Source organism: Triticum aestivum, chromosome 5D (assembly GCF_018294505.1).
Source record: "Triticum aestivum cultivar Chinese Spring chromosome 5D, IWGSC CS RefSeq v2.1, whole genome shotgun sequence".
Classification (NCBI taxonomy): Eukaryota; Viridiplantae; Streptophyta; class Magnoliopsida; order Poales; family Poaceae; genus Triticum; species Triticum aestivum.
In genome coordinates this window covers 312,385,263-312,401,383 of record NC_057808.1, presented here as the reverse complement: position 1 = coordinate 312,401,383, position 16,121 = coordinate 312,385,263, and the positions used below count along the sequence as shown (strand labels likewise).

General features: G+C 44.5%; 1 protein-coding gene across 2 annotated transcripts; it reads right to left on the bottom strand.

Moving 5' to 3' along the window:
• Positions 1-5,054: 5,054 nt before the first annotated feature.
• LOC123121410 (uncharacterized) lies at positions 5,055-8,085 on the bottom strand. 2 transcript variants are annotated; one of them, XM_044541372.1, is made up of 3 exons: positions 7,792-8,085; positions 6,865-7,442; positions 5,055-5,593 (listed from the first exon to the last, which is right to left on the bottom strand). In XM_044541372.1, exons 2-3 carry the CDS (start codon positions 7,340-7,342, stop codon positions 5,547-5,549), a joined length of 525 nt encoding a protein of 174 aa, XP_044397307.1. In that variant the 5' UTR covers positions 7,343-7,442; positions 7,792-8,085; the 3' UTR covers positions 5,055-5,546. The 2 variants fall into 2 exon arrangements, with proteins under 2 accessions (XP_044397307.1, XP_044397306.1); XM_044541371.1 differs by having other exon boundaries at positions 6,865-7,966.
• Positions 8,086-16,121: the final 8,036 nt, after the last annotated feature.

Here is a 16,121-nt window from a genome sequence, read left to right as displayed (position 1 = left end):
TTTTTTGAAATCTATGAACTTTCAATTTTTTGTTTACATTAAAAACATATTTTCCAAAAATGTTTTGAAATAATTCAAGAATCAAGGCGATACAGTAGACGGTATAACTGTGCAATAAATTACGCGGCTACTATGCTCTTAAATTGTTCGCCCAGTAATTAGTCACTAGTACCTAGTTGCTGTGGTGGTTAGCAATACTCGAACGATTCGATATAATCGTGGCGCGAGATCGATCCCCCGGAGAACGAAGTTTTGCTGGGCCAGCCCAAATAGCTCCACCTTCGAGCGCTAGTAATCAAAACCGTCGCTGAGAGCGCCCGTTAGGAGCTCCCGGGAAAAGACATGGGAAAATGCCGCCTTATGGGCTGTCCAGTTGGAACTTTGTTTTTCAGGCAATGTCCAGTTGCGCCAGGGCTATATATATGTCGCATGTACCGAGTCCTAATACGGGTCTAGCGGGCCAGCCCAGTAACACAGATTGTTCGCTCTGTGCTGTAATTCGTTCGGGTCTGGTTTTCCACGGGTCTTTTTTTCTTTTTATTATTTTTTCTTTGGTCTTAATTGTTTTTTAATCTATTTTCTTTGGTTTTATTCGTCATATTTCTTTTGTTTTCTCATTTGTATTTTTTATTTTTCTTTCTTCCGTTATTACACTTTGGTTTTCTTTTATTTGTTTTTTTGTTTCTTCGATTTCATTTTTTTTCTTTTCTTTCTGGTTCTTCGTAGGTCTGTATCGTTTTGTATTTTTTAACACATGTTTACTTTTTTCTCAGTACACAATGTACATTTTTAAAAGCACACATGAAATATTTTTGGTACCCATTGGACATTTTTCAAATACATGATGTACATGTTTTAAATACATGCTTTCAACACTTTTTCGAATGCATGTTAGAAATATATATTTTCTAAACTACGCAAATATTTGTTTGCATTGTATAACCTTTTCAAAAAAAATCACGAAATTTTTCTGGAAATACATGATTACTTCTTTAAAATGTCCGTGGACGATTTCTAGATTACCTTTTTTAGCTTAAACAAACAATTATTTTACATTGTAGTATTTAAAAACATGTCATGATTTATTTTTGAAACACAGGAATATTTTCAATAAAACGTCATGTATATTTTTTAATGGTATGAAATTCTTTCATTTATGTTGCAAAAATACATTTTATACACAAATTTTTGAAATTTGCATGAATTTTTGAAACACGGAAACTTTTTTTATATTGCCACGGGGATGTTTTTTTAATTTATCATCATTTTTTATAATTGTGCTAGCAATTTTTTATACTAGGTTAATAATTTTCCAAATTCTAGTTTTAAATTTCCTTCAGCAAATTTAATTTTCTAAACTATATGCATTTAGAATATAAATAGAAGAGGAAGAAAAACATTTCAGTGACGTCAGAATGATGTCAGCCTGACGAGCCACATCCTACTAGATATGCCCACCACCTCACCCTTTAGGCGAGGCAGTGGTGTGCCTGGCATTAAGCGACACATAGCCGCGCCCATCCAGTTGGTACTTGGGAGGGAATGCCCTCACCAGGATCGCCGTTATAAGATGTCTTGGCCCACTAGAAACCCTGTTCAGTCGATAGGCTGAACACACTCTGTAAGATGGCCCGTGAACAATCACACCAAGGCGTTTTAATTCAATAGCTCCTCTGGGGATGGACACCTGCTTGGCAGCGCCTTAAGCGTCAGGTAGAGGAGCTAGCGCTCATGAGCCCTCACTCTATGGGCCGGCCTAAAAACAAGGCGAGTGCTCGCTCGCGACATGTCGGTTCTCCCTGTTCAGTGGTCGCTCGATTCGGCAATGAACCAGTTGGTCGTTGGTCGTTGACCGTTGACTTTTCGAGAAAATGCAAAAATAAAATAAAGATAGGAATTCAAAAAAAGTTCAAAAACTTGAAATAATTCAGAATTTGAAACAAAACTCAAACTCAAAAATGTTCATAAATTCGAATAAATTTCACATATTGTAAAAAAAATCATGCTTTTAGAAAATATTCGTGGAATTGAAAAAAATTCATGGATTTGAAAAAAGTTTAAAAATTGGAGAAGTTCACGCATTCAGAAAATATTCGTTGGGTCTGCGCATTTGAAAATTTTGATGGATTTTAAATAGTTTAATGAATTTGAAAAAAGTTCACACAATTGGGGCAAATTGTGAAACAAAGAGAATGAAAAATGAAAAAAACGAAATAAAGAACAAAAAAAAGTCAGATGGAAAATCAAAAAATCCTATCGCACCAAAACTGGCTGGAAGCTTCTAGAAGCTTCACAAAACTGGCTGGCAATGTTTAAGGAAAAAACAAAAAGCAACTTGGCCTGTTGTGATGTGTGCGATGTCCAGAAGTAAATAAGAAATCTAATGGGCCGAGCCCAAGATGGAGGGATGGTGTGTGCCACTTTCCAGAAATGCCAATAACTGGCACTAAGGGCGCCAAATACGATCTGGGGTGGTGATGCTAGTAGTGCTTCTATACAACGCTTGTCGCGCCGCAAACTCCAACTGCTGCCCATGCGGGCGCGTCGTTGGCCAGCCCAGCTATACCTTCACACGCTCGCTCGCCCCAGAACGCTCACTCGCTCGCCAGGTTCAACCGTTGGACCAGTTGACAATTGACCGATCACTCGCTCGCCTGGTTACTTTTAGAGAAAGTTCAAGAATTATTTAATAAAACTAAACAAATGTTTGTGAGTTTAAAAAATGCACAAATTTTTAAGAGTTTGTAGCTTCAAAAAAATCACCATTTTTTTAAGAATACGTATGAACTCAAAAAGAGTTCCTGAATTTTAAAAATATTAATGAACTCAAAAAAAGTGCGTGTATTCGAAAAATGGGATTTTTTTTAAAATCACGGCTTCAAAAATATTTTTGCAGTAAATGAACTAAGTTCACAAATTTGACAAAAGTTCATGAATTCAAGAAATGTGCACAAACTCAAATAAAAAACGAATTTGAAAAAGGTCACAGCTTCAAAAAAATGTTCATGAATTTGAAAATGGTTTATGGATTTGAAAAGGTTCATGAATTTAGAAAAAGTTCGTGAAGTTGAAAAATGTTTGCGATTGAAGGAAAAGAATACAAAAAGGGAAATGAAAAAAAAGGAATAAGAAAAAGAAAAGTAAATAACGGAAAGAACGAAAAGATAAATGAGCCAAACAAAACAAAAAATACCAGGTGGGGAAGCAGCTAGGAGCTTCCAAAAATAAAATAAAAAAGCAACCGCGCTCATGAAAACCTGGTTCGCGTTGTGTTTCTTTTTTTTAGTGTTATGGTGTACAACTAACGAAGGAAAAACATAAATGGGCCATGCCCATGAGTGAGGTGTGGGATTTCAAACTACGACCAAGATGCCCTATGTCAGCAAATACACCGAAGATGGTTTTAGATTTAATCTGTTCGCACATGGAAGAATGACCAGCTGACCGAACACTTCCTACCTTTCGATGTTGAAATAATAAAGCAAATTCCCATCATCTATGGTGTTCAACCGGACTTCTGGGCTTGACACTATGATAAGACCGGTTCTCTGTTCGGTCGTGTTATAAACTGCCTGCGGAGACACAACCGCAACGAGAGGCATGGCTCAGTGGAGAACCTGAAAACTCATGTGTAGAGGAGGAGTGGAGTTGGAACAAGCTTTGGCAAGTAAAGGCACCCCCCAAGCTCAGGACTTTGGCGTGGCGGCTGCCATGAGCTTCGTTGCCGACCAGGATAGAAAGAGCGATGAGGCACATGGCGACTTCTGTCGTGTGTTCGGTCTGCAATGAAGGTATTGACTCGTGGAGACATTCCCTATTTGAGTGCAACATGGCGAAGAGTGTCTGGTCTTTGAGAGATGCTGATGCTATCTTACCGCTCTACGAAGACGAGACAACAGACCCTAAGTTGCGGTTGTTTTCTCTTTGCAAGACCCTGACACAACAGTAGTTCATTGAGGTCCTCGTCACTTTGTGGGCGATCTGGTATGCGCGACGGCTGTTATACATGAATGGGAATACCAGAGTACCCTTTCCACCCACCTGTTCATCATGTGATACTTGGAGGAGATCAATGTCGAACGCTCACCGACTTGTCCTAAGGGTTTAGTCTTCAGGGGGGCTGGTCGGTGGACCCCGCCACCGAGTGGTTTCTGCAAAATAAATGTTGACGCGGCTGTAGCAAAAGCATCGAGTAGAGGAGCGGTTAGTGCTGTTTGTCGCGACGATCAGGGTGTCTTTCAGGGCGCTTCGTTGGTGATTTTTGAGGGCATCACAGAACCAGAGACGTTGAAGGCGTGGCATGTAGAGAAGCACTAGCGCTTGGCCATGATCTGCACTTAGAGAAACTTCAGATATCACTTGTCTGAGAGGCATCAGAGAGCTCTGCAGGCGACAACAACTCCAGCGTCCATTGTATGATCATGAAGGATATCAAGGAACGGAAAACTTCTTTTTCGGCATGTGATATATGCTGTGAACGGAGTGGGTGTAAATGTGTAATAAGGAGGCTCGCAATTTAGCGAGATTGGCTACGTCCTTAGAGGTGGGGCACCATGTGTGGCTCACTACAGCTCCTGCAAATCTTTGTCTACCTTTGAAAGAAACGGCGTTCATCTCAAAAGAAAAAGGAATTGGCAGTTTCTATTTTTTTTAAATGTGGTGATGCGCCGAAAAACTCGACTTCTGTCTCCTCACGCAGAAGTCCCTAGTCCCAAATTCTTTCCATAATCGCCACCGCAAAGTTCTCAGCATTTAAAAAGAATGCATGCCTTCTTTCATGCAAAAAATAAATAAATGAAGTTGACCATTTCGTTGAGAAGAAGTGATCAACAGGTCCAAACACATTTGCAAGGCCGTACTTCCAATCTCCAGTCCAGTCTCAGACTTTCAGGAAGTACATTTGCAAGGTCATTGCAGAATCGCCTTCTCTCCTCGGACAGTGCAGGGAGCAGGTATGCTCACTAGTAGTAAGAATCAACACGATCAGCAGCGACAGAAATAACCACACAGGTTTCCTCAACAACAACAAAAGGTCAGAAAATTGAGCCAAGAACTTGTTCCACAAAAACGCAAAAAGCTTATATACATCTGAATTTCACAAGGAGCAATCCTGTTCCGATCTACATCAACACACACGCACACTGAGGAGCTGCACATCTGCAGCTTATATATACACGGCAAATGACACCATATATACACATGCCAGTAGCAGGGTCGAGGTCCAGAATCAAAGTGGGACAAAATGAACGATGTGATACCAAATAATATCTACAAATGTTGTCGTAGATTGGTTAATAAGAATGAATGTGTCTTCTACGACCCGCAGCGCAGCTGGTCTTGTTCAGCATTGGCCTTGCTTTGCAATGAGTAGAATTAGCCTTGAAACCTCCGGAAGGACAAACCCGTTCAGTGCTGCTTCAAAATTCCGCTGCTCCTCTTTTTGTTCTTTTTCCATTTTCTCATTTTTTTGGGTTTTGATGTCTTCCTTCATCGATAATGATACTGAGCAATAATATATACAACATAGCTAACGGAGATTCCAGATATCAGTTCTGGAGGGAAGAAAGCCACTGCTCTACAAAATTCTTTCCATCTGCCGAGCGGGAAAAGGAAAGAAGAGTGTCAGAAAAATATCAGAAGCTGTAATGATGAAATAAATAGAGTAACACTAAGACTATGCACATGAGTAAACATTGCTAGCAACTAAAACTCTTATAAGATAAATGAATTACGATGAAAGACCTTCCACACAATCCAAAACAATCGTTGATAATCAAAATGGCACAAGCAGACAATGAAGTGGCTTTATCATGTTCAAACACCAATCACTCTAGAACCAATAAAATGCAGGAGTTGACTGGAGTAAATGGTAAATCAGGAACATGGTAAGCAATTGCAGTACTATTATTCCGCAAAGACCGTATACTATCATTGTAACAAATACAGTGCTGTTGTTGAATTGACTAAATATAAGAGAACCAATAACAGGAAGCCATCAGCTCCCTGTGATGCGGGTGTAATAAAGTAATATGTTTGATGCCTTGTTTTTCTTGCGGGGGTATTTGATGCCTTGTTTGATTAACATAAATATACAAAACGTGATGCTGAAAGAAGAATAAAAGTTATAGAATCAATTCACAAGTCGAAGTAGCACATTTTGACACAGCAAGCTCAAACCTCAACTACAGCACACAAAGTGGCAGAAGCCAACCAAAGCAAGTGGTATGGCTACAAGTTTAACAACTGAAGAGGTCTAACAGAGTAAGTTATAGATTGCCAAATTTTGAAGAAAAAATTAGTCAACGGATTCTATCATACATCCATGCCTCTAGGGTTATCTGATGAAATAGTAAAGAGTTTTTAGTGATAAAACAACGGTATTAAGTATTGCATATCTACTGTTGAGCATAGGAATCTCAAACAAATATCTTCAAGCCCAAAGTACTAGTACTATAGAGCAAGCCACCAAACCCACCAATCAACAGCTCCAAACATGAAAATAGCATATGGCCAGTAGTAGTTCTGCCCCATAAATGCTAGTACAACAGCAAGAGACACGAAGAACGAATCTTATCGGCTTATCCTGTTATAGGCTGAGTTCTGCCAGCTTAACACAAGCTGAATTTATTCCCAAACCATCAATGGATAACTCATAACTGAAAAGGTGCCAGACTTGTCAAAAATTGACTTCACAAAGTGAACTTCTTGCTAGTAGTATATTATGAACAAGAGCAAATGATTCTTTTTAATATCACACAGGACTTGATGCTTTAATAAACTAATCAAACATGGCATGTTTTTTTCCCAATTCTCTCCGCAAATGTAAACACAAGAACTTGGTAGATCTTTTTGCAAACCACTCACCAGAGAGGCCGCCATCGGCGAGAGGGCCAGCGCCAAGGAAGCGTCCCTGGGGCATCGCGGGCTGCTCGGCGCGGCCGTGGCGGTAGCAGGGCACGAGGACGGCGAAGGAGGTCTCCTGGTCACCGTCCGTCTGCATCTCCGGCGCCTGCGGCTCCAGCCAGCCGATGGACCAGTCGGAGTCGTCGGACTCGGACCCGGAAAGGCACCCGCCGCCGTCGGACGGCACGATGACCATGTCGTACTCCCTGTCGATTCTGGGCTCCCCGCGACTGCGCCGCTGGTTCTTGACCCTCCTCGGCCGCGTGCGGCGGCCGGCGGCGGCACTGGAGAAGGCGATAGCGTCCGCCTCACGGAACCCGGAGGGGAACTCCGGGAAGGAGGCGCCCGTCAAGGCGATGCCGGGGAGCTCGTGGTTGCCAACTCGCGCGGCGTTACCCGGCCAGAGCCAGTGTGTGAATCGGCCGAGCCCCATGGCCATGGCCCCCAGAAAAATGCCTTGCTCCTTGCGAAGCTCCGGGATCGCTCCGATCAGATCAAAAATTTCGGCAAAATCAAAGGAAAACCGGTGTTCCCTGGATCTGCCAAGTAAAACAAACACCTCAGAAAAAAGAAAAGAAAACCCAATCTATTTCTTGAAACAGACACAATGGGTAACTTTTGGGCCACAGCAAAGCGTGGTAGCAAATAAAGGTGCCGCCTTTCGAAACTAAGCGCGGCGACCACAGAAAATCCGCTCCAATCGGGAAGGTTTCTTGTTCTAGTCCACTGATTCGCGACGACGAGAAGGGAGAAGCCCCATTAAAGGTAACCCGTCCAAAAAAAATCCAATCCAGGCGGTAAATCAGCAGGAACAACACTGGGGGGGGCGATGATCCAAAATCTTAGCACACGAAAACAGATCACCCAAAATTAAAAGGAAATTCTTGCCTGCTCGAAAACCGAGACCCGGCAAGACTCCAAACGCAACGAGAAGCGAAACCCCCGGCTCTCCAGGCTCTCGAGTCTCGTCGATCAGTCAATCGCTCCCCGTGCCCGGATCCAGATTGAGATTAATAAAGAAGTCTGCGACTAGGAGCAACCACCACTCCTCCGAGAGAGCGTGTGGCCACGGCACATATATAATCCGCTCGCCTGGCGACGGACGGCCCGGATGGCGCCCGGCACGACGTGTGAGTCGGATCCGGGCCGCCCGTCGTGTGGGCCAATCGCCGGGCACCGCGGCGGGATGACGTGTCGCGGGCGGGGGGTTCGTGAGGCGCAAGTTCTCGCTCTCGTGGGCTCCCCGGACACTTGTCGCCGGCTGGGGTTTTCCGTTTGGTCTCGCTTCGCGTCTTGGTGAATCTGCTCCACGGATGCATGTGGATGGGTTTCACGTCGCCATCGGGGAAAGCCGCGTGAATGTAACTGGTATGGTTACACGTACGTATTACTGTAGCGGAGACAAGTTCACGTTGAGGTCGTTGATTTGGTTAAGTAGACCTTGCTGCTTAGTGCATTTCTCGTGGACGGCCCAGGCAAGTGTGTAGCACATGTTGATGTGTGGCGTAATTCTATGAACTTCGTATGTCGGCACTCGGCAGCCCGATACTAATATCCGATTGAGGGTTGATGGTAATGTATTGAATTGTCCTTGGAGAGCATGGTCTTCCATATCATGCTTGAGAACCATGCGTGCAACCGTAAGCTCCAGTGCGCCGAATACATTTCTTTGAGGGGTAGAGCGTGTTTATAAAACAACGATGTTCTCTGAACGATGCAATCAAATAACTGTGGTAGCGTCTTGTTGATCTCCCCTCCAAGTTACGGTTTCTCTCGCGTGCTTACACGGCTAGAGCAGTGGCGGATCTAGGATCCCAGGCCGGGGAGGGGGGGGGGGGCTGGGACTAGGGCGTGAAGAAGCATTGTTTGTTAACTGCAGCATAGTGCGCACTGTAGCAGCATGGGGCCCTGGTCTTGAACCAATTCTGGCTCCGCCCCTGGGCTAGGGCGATCACCCCCTCCAAGCTTCGTTGATGAGCCTGCCGCTCAAGCAGCCAGTGGCGGAAGGGGATCCAGATGCCTCGGCTCCAACTAGTAGTGTAGGTTAGGTTTTTTTTCTCGTGGGAGCAGCGGTTAGGCGGATGGCGGCGCTTCATCTTTGAATTGGTCTTCCAAGCTCAAATCCTCCTCGAGTTCGTCAATTGGGATGGAGTCGACGAGGCTCCGACGTAGATTCTTGTCGTCTCCTTTGGGCGGCGAGGTTAGGATTTATTGACGTGTGTGCGTGACGACAATATCTGGTGTGAGACGCTTTAAATCAATTCAAGGGTTCAATGGAGACGATTGCAGCTCTGAGGTGCTGGTCCTTAGGGGCACATGTACGAAGACTTTTCGACTGTGGTCGAGAAAGTCAAGCCGGCTCCGGCAGGGGAGCGGCTCGTTCTGATGGGGCAATGGTTGTTCGGTGGTGCAAGGTCCTTGATGTAATTTTTATTATTTTTGGGATGTTTTTGTACATCTTATGAACCTTTATAATGTATTGCACTCCCTCTATAAACTATTATAAGACTGTTTAGATCACTGGTGCAGGGGCTTTGAGGTCCTTCTAACAAAAAAATGAACCCTCTTCGGACGAAAACAAAATTAATAAAAAAAGCTAAGCCCTCCCTTTATGACAGGGGCGGAGGAGACAGGGGATGTAATATTGGATTGATTGTTAGGATAACCTCGTTCAAGCTGCCTCATGAAGAAGTTATTCAGACTCAACAAGATGATGGATTTGCAATATGGACACGAGTCCAGTAAACAAGATATTCAGACTCGATAAGATGATGGATTTGCAATATAGACACAAGTCCAATACCTAACCGAGACATTTTGTGAAACAAGAACAACAATTGGCACATGTCATCAAGATATGCGTGATTTTGAAACCAGACTACCAGACATAGTCTTCGTTGTTCATCATCGTATCTGAAAAGAAGGCAGATATGACGGTTCTCCACGAGATTCGAAAGTTTGAAACCTTACCACTCAGGTCAAATAATATGTGTTTATGAACTTATGATGGTGCATTTATCTGCACCAACAATGAACTTTTATGCCAACCGGCCTTTTGTTATATGTTTATGTATTTTTGTTATATATGTTTGATTTCATATGTTATGAAATAACATTTGTCTATAACGGGAGCTAACTGATGAGTGATAATTTTACGCTCATCACACTGTAGTTTTAACCGAATAATCATGGAATTTCTGAGAAAATCACTATGATATTGCTACTAATGACTAATGGATGTGAGAGATCGCAAAATCCTTTGTTTATCTTGTTTCCACTAGAAAAGGGCCTAAACATGGAAGAAAATCATCACACACAAGGGAACATGAAGTTTGGTAGAAGAGAGAAGGTAATTGGAGCCGCACCAAAGTCAACAAAGCGCAAGACGAAGCTTGGTACGAGCACACGCACTTGTACCCACGCTTGTACTATTTATCGTCAGCTCTAGGAGGTCCACCTGACCAACTTCTATGAAGGGGGTGATGCCTAATTCTCAACAGGGAGAGCACCATCCGCGAAATGGAAAACCAGAACCATCTTCCAACCCTAGCCACCGCCATTTCACATCTCATCTCCTTAGCCGCCACCACCATCATCACCGCAGCCATCCATCTCCAGATTAGTCATACTTGTAATCGGTGTATCGCATCCGGCAACTATTGTAAGACATATATCAATCAATCATTAACCTTTATGTCGTCTTCAATGAGTTTACCTTGCCATCTGATTGCCATGTGTGAGTAATTCGGTAATGCAATGGGTTGAGGCAAGGCCTTGCAACCCGATTTATTTGTGTGAAGGATCATTGAACGACTTTATATATTTGACTTTATTTGTATGTGTTTGATTGCAATAGAATTTTCGGTTGTCGTGCTCTCATTCTAGGGTCATGTAGGTACCCAAGATCCCGTAGATTGATCAAGAACAAGGTAAAGAGCGAGGAGGGGGTGGAACGCTATCCTGAACAGCGGTGAGAGAAGGTGTTAGTGCGGTAGCGAAAAGCTATTCATTTGGGACGAATGAGGTGCAACCATTAAACGCCAATACTTTTGTCTGAATGTTTATTCTTAATAACCAAGGTAAACCCGTGTGGCCGTAAGGGCCATCGGTTTGGACAAGACGTACTTTGGACACATTCCCCACATCTTCGCATTGCAAGCACATCATAGTGGTTGCCTTCCAGAACACAGTTTAATGTGATTAAGTTCCTGATCATAAATATTAGGTTTGAGAGTAAGACCTCATACACATGCCTGTTTCTAGTGCTAGTGTTTACAGCCTAAAGGTTGTTAAAGGCCCGGTTGATAAACTGGAATTTAATTTGTTAGCAATAACTTGATAGAGCCTTTGTAGTAGTGCATGACCTCTCCTTGGTTCGATACCTCAGGGTCACTCCTAGTGGGAAGGCAGGGACCTTCTACTATCCAAACCGGATCTCAAAGGCCATCACTAACAAACCCAGAAAAACAGCAGGTTGGTAGCACCAAGCAGCACCACCAACCATTAACGAACCAAAAACACTACGGGCCGATAAGTAGCAAAAAATATTACGGGTCACCAAAATTACCACAGGACATTAACAGGTCATAAGCACCACAGTCGTTCATGAGCCAAAATCAGCATGGGCCGTAGATTGGCCAAAGTTAGCAGACAGGCCGAAATGAGCACGGGCCATAGACGGGCCGAAAGTAGCATGAACCGCAGATAGGTCCAAAGAAAAACGGGCCGAAGACAACATGGGTTGGTAAAGGGTCGAAAGACATAGTGGGCCACAAATGGGCCCAAGTGCACGGCATGCCATAAATGGGCCGAAAGACACCATTGACTGGAAATGACCCAAAGAAAAACGAGCCATAAGTGGGCAGAAAGACACCATGGGCCAAAAAAGGCTCAAAAGACACCGTGAGCCGTTAATGGGCTGAAATACAACACGTGCTACATATTGACCAAAAGACACCGCGAGCCACATATGGGTCGGAAGATTCAGTGGACTGGAAATCATGTCTACAGCCCCATGGGATGGTAATGGGCTGAATTTGCACACGTCCTAATGGGTCGTATGCGCCCGGGCCGTAAATGGTCTATCTGCAAGTAGCTCGTTAGGTCCTTTCATGGGCTAAATCCGCTAAGTTTTGACTACAACATGTGGGCCTTAAACATGCCTTTAAGTGGGTGACCTTTTATCTATATGGGCCTTTATTAGGCCTTGCAAATGTCGCATCGGGAATGGTGCCCGTGGCCTGGTGTGCATGTGACACTCGTTCTAACAAGGGCCCGATGCAGGTCTCTATCGGCCAGTAGGAAGCTGAAGTGTGGTGTATCAGCAGCAGACCAGAGTATATGATCCAAAACCCAAAACCCAGACACGTTAGCTTAACTACAACACGCTACGGTGGCTACCACGTGTCAGTTACCCTTGATGAAACACTTCCGTGACACTACAGTTTCAATCATGGAAGCACATTTCCATGATGGAAAAGTAACTATTGTCATGGAACACATCTACGACACGACAGATAGGACTATCTTGATTCGCTCACAAAACCATCACGGATGTATATCGCTGAGAAAAAAATGGAACCTACTATTACAATCGAACTAGTACATAAGAGGGCTATTAAGCCCCCCCCCCCAATCACACATGATAGGGACGGACTGTGTGTGATGATGACATTGCACACGCCACAAAAAAATTGTGTGACCATAAAATAAACATGTGTCGTGAGTAGACCATCGCACATGACCAAGAAATGAAAACGGTGTGTGATATCATCCACACGTTTCTACTGAACGAATCGTTTGCGAAGTGATAAGTAATCGGCCATAGTTTAAAAATGGAACTAGGTGCACATGTGTGATGACTTTAACCATTCCACAAATAATTTATGGGAGAACCATGCGTGATTACGAACAGAGAGTTCTGACACACCATGTGGCAACACAACTCCCATTTTTCCTCACTCGTACAGAAACCCTAACTCCCCTTCTTCCTCACTCCACTGCACCTAGCCTCGTCATTCGCTACTCTGCCCAATGTTGGAATATGCCCTAGAGGCAATAATAAATTGGTTATTATCATATTTCCCGTTCATGATAAATATTTATTATTCATGCTAGAATTATATTGACCAGAAACTTAGATACATGTGTGAATACATAAACTACACCGTGTCCCTAGTAAGCCTATACTATACTAGCTCGTTGATCAAAGATGGTTATGATTTCCTAACCATAGACATGAGTTGTCATTTGATAACGGGGTCACATCATTAGGAGAATGATGTGATGGACAAGACCCAACCATAAGCTTAGCATCAGATCATTTAGTTATTTGCTATAGATTTCTTCATGTCAAGTATATGTTCCTTCGACCATGATCATGATACTCCCGGATACCGGAGGAATACCTTGTGTGCTATCAAATGTCACTTCATAACTGGGTGATCATAAAGGTGCTCTACAGTTATATCTGAAGGTTTCTGTTGGGTTGCATGGATCAAGACTGGGATTTGTCGCTTCGTGTGATGGAGAGATATCTCTGGGACCACTCGGTAATATAACATCATAAGAAGCTTCATGTGACTAATGAGTTTAGTCACAAGATATTGTATTACAGAATGAGTAAAGAGACTTGCCGGTAACATGATTGAACTAGGTATGGAGATACCGACAATCGAATCTCGGGCAAGTAACATATCATCGGACAAAGGGAATTGCATACATGATTAACTGGATCCTTGACATTGTGGTTCAACCGATAAAGATATTCATTTAATATGTAGGAATCAATATGGGCATCCAGGTCCCGCTATTGGTCATTGAACAGAGAGGAGTCTCAGTCATATCTGCATGATTCTCGAACCCGTAGGGTCGCATGCTTAACATTCAGTGGCGCTAGGGTAGTATTGAGATATTAATAGTGGAAAGTCTGAAGATTGTTCGGAGTCATAGATTAGATCCGGGACATCACGAGGAACTCCGGAATGGTCTGGAGGTAAAGATTTTATATATGGAAAGTTGTTGTCGGGGTTCCAGGAAAAAGTCCAGTTTTTTCGGTTTTGTACCGAGAAGCCATCGGAAGTCCTCGGAGGGTTCCACCATGTCCCATATAGTAGCATGGGTTGTAGGGGGCGCCTTTCCCTTAATGGGCCAGGGGCACCAACCCCTACAAGGCCCATGCGCCTGGGGAGGGGAAACCTTAAGGGGGAGTGAGGGAGTCCTAGATTAGGGGGTCCTCGGGTGTCCGGGTTGTGTGATATGGGCCGGATTGATGGGCCGTGAAGATACAAGGTAGAAGGCCTTCCTCCGTGTCCGGATAGGACTCTCCTATGCGTGGATGGCAAGATTGGTGTCCGGATATGTAATTTCCTTCCTCTGGCAAGCCGACTCTATACAACCCTAGGCCCCTCCGGTCTCTATATAAACCGGAGGGTTTAGTCCGTAGAGGCTATCAGAATTCACATAGGCTAGACATCTAGGGTTTTATGGTCTCGAGGTAGATCAACTCTTGTAACCCCTATACTCATCAAAGTCAATCAAGCAGGAAGTATGGTTTTACCTCCATCAAGAGGGCCCGAACCTGGGTAAACATCGTGTTCCCTGTGTCCCTTGTTACCTTCGATCCTCATACGCACAGTTCGGGACCCCCCTACCCGAGATCGGCCGGTTTTGACACCGACAGGGAGGGCCTCCACTTGGCTTGGAGGGCACTCCTCCCCCCTTGCCCGCCGCCCCTTGCCTTGGGAGGGGGGGGGCTAGGGCTGCCATGCCCCTCCCTCACCCCTATATATAGTGGGGAGGCGAGGGGGCAGCCAACCCTTCCGTGCTTGCCCCATCTCCCTCCCGTTACTCCTCCATGTTCTGTGAGCACTTAGCAAAGCCCTGACGGAATTCCGCTGCCACCACCACCACCATGCCATCGTGTTGGTTCAGATATCATCTATCTCCTCTCCCTCGCTTGCTGGATCAAGAAGGAGAGGACGCCGCCAAGCCGTACGTGTGCTAAACTCGAGGTGTCGTCCGTTCGGCACTAGATTAGATTGGATCGTGAATGGATAGCGACGAGTATGACTACATCAACCGCGTTACGATGCTAACGCTTTCAGTCTACAAGGGTATATAGACACACTCCCCTCTCGATGATATAGATCTCCTAGATTGGATCTTGAGTGTTTTGTAGGATTTTTTTATTTTCATGCTTCGTTTCCCCATCAGTGGCATCATGAGCTAGGTCTATGTGTAGATGTATATGCACGAGTAGAACACAAAGAAGTTGTGGGTGTTGACGTTCAAATTGCTTACTTTCCTTTGTCTTATTTGGATTCGGTGGTATTGTGGGATGAAGTAGCTCGGACCAACCTTACATGTCCTTCCACATGAGACTGGTTCCACTGTTTGACATGCAACTTGTATTGCATAAAAGTGCCTTTGCGGGTGTCTGTCTCTCTTACCTTAGTTGAATCTGATTTGGCAAAGGCGGTCCTTGTAGAAGGTTAAAAGGCAACTTGAATATCACCATTGTGGTTTTGCATAGATAAGAACAGTTCTTATAGTTTGCCCTAGCAGCCACGTAAAAATTGCAACAACAAAGTAGAGGCTAACTTGTTTTTGCATGGCATGTTGTGATGTGGTATGGCCAAAACTGTTGGGGAACGTAGTAATTTCAAAAATTTCCCTACGCACACGCAAGATCATGGTGATGCATAGCAACAAGAGGGGAGAGTGTTGTCCACGTACCCTCGTAGACCGAAAGCGGAAGCGTTATGACAACGCAGTTGATGTAGTCGTACGTCTTCACGATCCGACCGATTCAAGTACCGAACGCACGACACCTCCGAGTTCAGCACACGTTCAGCTCGATGACGTCCCGCGAACTCCGATCCAGTAGAGCTTCACAGGAGAGTTACGTCAGCACAACGGCGTGGTGACGGTGATGATGTTGCTACCGACGCAGGGCTTCGCCTAAGCACCGCTACGATATGATCGAGGTGGAATATGGTGGAGGAGGGCACCGCACACGGCTAAGAGATCAAGAGATCAATTGTTGTGTCTAGAGGTGCCCCCCTGCCCCCGTATATAAAGGAGGAAGGGAGAGGCCGGCCCTAGAGGGGGCGCGCCAAGTGTGGGGAGTCCTACTAGGACTCCCAAGTCCTAGTAGGATTCCCCTTTCCTTTCCGGAGTAGGAGAGAAGGAAAGAGGGGGAGAGGGAGAAGGAAAAG